The 6,336-nt window shown below is 56.3% G+C and overlaps 1 protein-coding gene across 1 annotated transcript; it reads left to right on the top strand.

Moving 5' to 3' along the window:
* Positions 1 to 305: 305 nt before the first annotated feature.
* Positions 306 to 4,088, top strand: LOC132924790 (uncharacterized). The gene has a single exon (XM_060989235.1). The coding sequence runs from the start codon at positions 306 to 308 to the stop codon at positions 4,086 to 4,088; it is 3,783 nt and encodes a 1,260-aa protein (XP_060845218.1).
* The last annotated feature ends 2,248 nt before the right edge of the window (positions 4,089 to 6,336 follow it).

Here is a 6,336-nt window from a genome sequence, read left to right as displayed (position 1 = left end):
CGCCTATTGGTCCAGCTGCATTGATGTCAACCTGTGAATTATTCAACGACCAGCCGAACGCCGCCTTTTGGATCTGACTGGTCAACGACAACAGTTCCTGTTCTCCGGCTGGTGCCGCCTCTTGGCCCAGCTGTTACGTGTGTTTGTGAATTTTTTACGCAGCTGAACGCCGCCTCTTGGTCCAGCTGCATTACTGTCAAATTGTGAATTTTACAAACGTCCAGCTGAACGCCGCCTTTTTGGAGCAGACTGGACTACGCACGTGTACGTGAGTTATTTTTATTGTATTTTGTCCCGCCCCCGCCATGGCCGACCACACTGGCAGTAGCCAGGTGGCCGGCCCGTCCAACCGAGCTGACCCGGTACCGCCACTAGACCGCGACCCGTCGGATAGCGACTCTGTGTCCGATTGTGGCAGTACCGTGGGTAATATAGCTCGGCGACGTCAGCCCACGCTCGAAGGCCGCACGCTCGCCGTGTGGTTCCCGCTACCTGCTACAGTGGAATGTCCGTACGATGACTGCCATGCTCGTTTTCGGGTGAAGGTGTGGACTAGCGCCAAGCAGTCTATCGTGCGGCACATTCGTGACCTCCACACAGAAGCGGAATCCACGGTGGTGCGTTGTGTGGGGTGTGGGATCGTGTTGGGAGTCCGGCCGGGCGGCCACAAGTGCCCGGTAGCAATCGAGGAGGCCGAGGATGTGGTCGAAAGGTACGCTTGCTCGGTGGACGGATGTAGCGAGTCGTTCCCCAGCAAGCAGGGCCTTACAAACCACCTCCGCAACCACAAACGCGTCCTGGCTCTGGCCGCAGCTGCGGTCCCATTCCCGGTCCCTGTGACCCGGCAACGCAGACGAGCCATGCTTGACCCCCTCCCCGTGCGCGGCGGCGATGCCCGTATCCCGGCGGCGACGGACACGGTGGAAGACGTGCCAAGGACACCGGCTGGTAACAGACCGCCGGACACAGGCGGCACGTCTCCCCCACCACCTTCCCCAGGCGCTGAACCAAGGACACCGGTCGGTAACAGACCACCGGACACAGGCGGTTCAGCCCTTTTACCTCACCCCGTGACAGGCAGTGCGCCAAGGACACCGGCTGGTACCAGACCGCCGGACACAGGCGGCGCACCCCTGTCCCCCGCTCCCATCACTGTTATACCGGCTATTCCGGTGCGCCTGTCGCCATTACGCCGTGAATTACCGCGGAACGAGGCGTACAACATTGTTGTGGCGAGCCCAGATCTGTGGCGACCACGTGACCTCTCGCCGGCCGCCAGTAGTAGCTCCAGATCCAGCGGTATGGCAGACGGTGACGGTGATCAGCTGGGAGATCCCATGCCGGATCAGGATGACGGGGCAGTCGACAGAGATGATGTGCAGATCCTCCAGCCCGATGGCACCACACCGCTGCACGCGTTCCTTGTGAAGTTCTTGGAACTAGCAAAGGTCCCGTGTTCAGAGGAGGTATGGATGAGGTTTGTGGCTCTGGTCGATGAGATGACAGCCGAAGCTGCCGTCATAGCAAAGCTGCCCGTCAGGTCGGAGGGTCGAGCTTCCGGCAACAAGACTGCGATCGACCCGTCCGATGCCAAGGTGATCCAGTCTCTGTACAAACGGAACAGGCGGCGAGCAGTACGGCTGATCGTCTCGGGTGAGGGACAGCCCTGCGAAGTAGCGGTACCAGAGGTCGAGGAGCACTTCCGCAGGGTGTGGGCTCCGTCGGTATGCGACCCCAGTGTATACGAGCCAGTGGAGGGCCGTAACCCGGTACCAATGGGTCCGTTCCAGTGCGCTGATGTCTCCAAACGCCTTGGGAAATTTGAGAACACCGCCCCCGGAGACGACGGACTCACGTACCGGCACTGGAAGCGCCTCGACCCGGAGTGCACGGTGCTGACGGAGATCCTCAACCTTTGCCTCCGGTATGGAAGGATCCCTCCAGCCTGGAAAAAAGCGGTAACCATTCTTATATACAAGAAAGGTGACAGGGGGGACCTGGGTAACTGGCGCCCCATATCGTTGAGCCGCACTTTGTACAAGCTATACGTGGGCTGTATTGCTAGCCGACTGACAGAGTGCCAAACGTCAAACAAAGTGCTTAGCCCATGCCAGAAGGGCTTTCTGCCGGCGGATGGTGCGTTGGAGCACGTCCACACCCTTAACCGGGTGCTCGAGAAGGCCAGGACCAGTAAGTCCGACAAGTGCGTGGCCTGGTTGGACGTCTCAAACGCTTTTGGTGCCATCCCCCACGCTGCCCTGGACATGGCTATCGGCTGCAGTGGCGCCGGCGATGACCTCAGAAGGATCGTCCGCGACATTTACGACGGGGCATCCTCCTCGGTCATTGTTGCCGGTGGCCTCACTGGTGATATTGAGGTGCGGTCCGGCATTCGGCAGGGGTGTCCACTCAGTGGTCTACTTTTTATAATGGCCATTGACCCGGTGGTGAGACGGTTACAGGGCGATGAGTCCGGCCACCGCGTCTTGGCATTTGCAGACGACCTTTGCCTGATTGCGGACCGTCCCGAGGATCTCCAGCAGTCGATATTTGCTGCTAGGGACGGCTTGAGTCGGTTGGGGCTCAAGCTTAACGCCTCGAAGTGCGCGTCCCTCCATTTGTCCGGGCGCAGGCCCGTCGGCGCCCGCAGTACAGTATTTTCATTAGATGGCACCGACATGCGTCCGTTGCTGGAGGGTGAGGCGACCACGTTCCTGGGGGCCCAAGTCGGGTTCAACGTTGTCCCCCCGCTGTCCACATTGGCGGAAATCACCGAGATTGGGCTCAAGATAGCAAGGAGTAAGTTGGCACCGTGGCAGAGGTTGGACGCGTTGAAGACCTTTTTCTATCCCTCCACGGTGCACCTACAGCGGATGGGCACGTTTCCGAAGTCGGACTGGGTTCGGGTGGACAGGATCCTCCGCCCCGAGATCAAGGCCACGCTGTATCTCCCTCAGGAGGCGTCGGGGGAGTATATTTATGGTTCAACAAAGAGGGGCTGCTGCGGTATCCGTATTTTTGCGGAGGACGCCGACATCGCAGCAGTCGACAGCGCATTTAAGCTGTACACGTCCCCTGACCTGAGGGTGGCGTCGGACGCTGCTGTTCACGCCGAGGAGGTGACCAGGCGGAGGATCTCGAAGGACCCGTCGATCCACGAGGTTGCCTCATACCTTTCCGGGGAAGACGAGGGCGTGTTCCGGGCGGCGAGAGGGTCCGGAGTGAGCAGCGTGTGGTCGAGGTCGCGTAATGCCTCCAAGCGCCTTAATGTCGAGTGGACAGTTGGAGAGGCCCCCTCGATCACTCACGAGGGCACGGTGTTGGGTGCGAAGCACAGGAGGGCGGTGATGAGGTCCATTCGTGACACCTTACGGCTCAAACGAAGCGATGCCTTGATCGCTAAACCCGATCAGGGCAGAGCCGTAGAGTGTGTCGCTGCCCATGCTGCTTCCACCCACTTCTTGAGGGATGGCGACTTCACGAGGTTCGCCGATTGGCGTTTTGTCCACCGGGCAAGGCTGAACCTCGTGCCGTTGAATGGCTCCTCGTCCTGGAGAGCAGGTGACCGCAGGTGTAGACGATGTGGGTACATAACAGAAAGCCTATCCCACGTCGTCGATCACTGTATGCGGTATACCGCGCTCTACTTGGCGAGGCACAATGCCATAGTTGCCCGAATCAAGAAGGCGGCATCCACCAAGTTTGAGGTCCTCTCCGAGAATCAAGCTCTGGGTAACCAGGGCTTGAGACCGGATTTAGTTCTGAAGAAGGGCCCAAACATTTATGTGGTGGATGTAACCGTGCCGTTTGACAACCGTCTGGCTGCGTTTGAGGTAGCAGCAGCGGAGAAACGCGCGAAATACGAAGAAGTTAGAGCTGAGTTAGCAACGCGGTACACATGCGACGCGACGGTTGTCCCGTTCATCGTGGGGGCTCTTGGATCCTGGGACCCGGCCAATGATGCCATCCTGAGAGTCCTGTGTAGCCGCTCTTATGGGACTTTGATGAGGAAATTGTGTGTCAGCGACACCATTTCCTCATCACGTAATATATATATTGAACACCTTACTGGTGTACGGCAAGTTTAGCCCTTTTTTTTTTTCTTTTCGTAATTTTTATATTCACTGTGACTTTTTTCTCTTTTATTAACTTTTTTTTAACAATTTTACTCGAATATTTTATTACTATGTTTTTTTATATATATGATTTATTTTTATGTCTCCCCCCCAGCATTGCTGATATTCCCCTATTTTATGTATTTTTAATGTTTGAAATATTAATAAATGAACATCTGTTCTTATCAGCTTAACGTGAAAACGAATCTGGTAAGAGCGGGTATCGTATCGATAGGCGTGTAACCGGTGAGAGTTTCTCCCGGCCTATCGGTACGTGTTAGTGGTGGTGTTTAGGTGAGCTGCTCCCGGCACCCCACTAGCGTGCACACATCTCTTGATCCGCTGGCCACTTGGGACCTTGAGAACACCATTTAACCTCTCACCCCTCTACCTTCGCCACTCGACAATTGCCCCCCGCGTATGGTATATACGCGGTATGGTATAATGTACCGGCTGCGATGCACTGCTGGGAGTCAGACCGGGCAGCTACAAATGCACTGTGGCGATTGTTACTGCCGGAGATGCGGCCGACAGGTTCGCCTGCACCATAAATGAATGCACTCGCACCTACCCATCAAAACAAGGCCTAGCTAATCATATGCGCAATCACCAGCTCCGGACTGCAGTAGATACAGCACACATACCTCTACCACGACCAGCAACCAGGCAGCATCTCAGAGCGAATCCTGTCCCGAGAGCGGCCAGGGGAGGTGACGCTATCAGACCTACCAGCCCCAGAGCTGCGCCCGCTTCGCCTGAGTGCTCGTCTTCGAGCTCCGAACACAGCATAGCCTCCGCAAATACTACCATGTGTAGCACGTCCTTTAACATATCAGATGCTCACACCACAAGCACGCCACCCGCAGCAACTCCTTTAACGACCGCCTCCTCGGGTCCTCCTCCAGACGGTGCAGACGATACAGTCGTCTCGAACCCTGACCATGAGGAGCCTCTTGTCACAGCTAGTGCCGACGACGACGACGACGACATTTCCCTGGTGTCGGACGGTTCCATGATTGAGGACGATGATCACGGTGACATCGAGGTGGACCTGGTCGAAGACGAAGCCGACATTTCTAGACCTGGCAATGAGGACCTGGATACTATCCTCTCCCCGGATGAAACGACACCAATCCATGTCTTCCTCTTCGACGCCCACGTGATTTCTAGGGCACCGGTGAACGACAACACCTGGGCTTCTTTCTGCTCGCTCCTCGATGACATCACGACCGAGGCAGCTAAGATTGTAAAGCTACCAACAAGAGAGGCCACCCAGTCAACGAAGCGCGCACCATTCGATCCTGAGGACGCGCAGAAAATACAAAAACTATATAGACGTAACAGACGGCAAGCAGTAAGAATGATATTGGCTGGCGGGAGCCTGGAGTGCGCCATACCGGTGGAAAGAGCGAAGCAGCATTTCAAGTAGTCATGAGGCTCTCTCGTCTTGCGACCCAACCATCCACCCCCAAAACGACCGCGAGCTGTGCACCTCCTTCCGTTCGAGGCACAGGAAGTTTGCAAACGGCTGCGCAAGTTCGAAAACACGTCGCCGGGGGATGACGGGCTGATTTAGGCCCACTGGAGAAGACTCGACCCCTCTTGCAGCCTCCTTGCCGTACTTTTAAATACGTGCTTAAAACACCGCAGGATACCGGACTCTTGGAAAACGACCACAACAATATTGATTCACAAGAAAGGCGACCCAGACGTAATATCAAACTGGAGACCGTTGCCCTCTGCCGCACACTATACAAATTATACACGGGCTGTCTTGCCAGCAGAGTGACACAATGGTTGGTAGCAAAGGAAGTCATAAGTCCTTGCCAGAAAGGCTTCCTCCCGGCAAACGGCGCCTTCGAGCATGTCTATACACTACAGAGACGCCTCGAGATCGCACGCACTCGGAAAGGGGACTGCTGTGTTGCATGGCTGGGTGTATCGAACGCGTTTGGCGAGGTCCCGCATGACGCATTGATCACGGCCATTTTGAACAGCGGTGCGGGAGATGGCCTACGGCAGATCGTTGAGGACATGTACACCGGCGCTTCATCCAAGGTGATAACGTCTAGCGGTACGACGAACGACATACCCGTCAGGTCTGGGATAAGACAGGTGAGGCTGCATCATTCCTAGGCGCACAAGTGGGTCTCAACATCGTTCCCCACATGGCATCCCTTAAACAGATATCGGACATCGAGCTTGTCACCATGCGTTGCAA

This window comes from Rhopalosiphum padi, chromosome 3 (genome assembly GCF_020882245.1).
Source record: "Rhopalosiphum padi isolate XX-2018 chromosome 3, ASM2088224v1, whole genome shotgun sequence".
NCBI classification, from domain to species: domain Eukaryota; kingdom Metazoa; phylum Arthropoda; class Insecta; order Hemiptera; family Aphididae; genus Rhopalosiphum; species Rhopalosiphum padi.
Note: the sequence above shows the minus strand (reverse complement) of the source record. Positions and strands in the feature narration are given on the sequence as shown.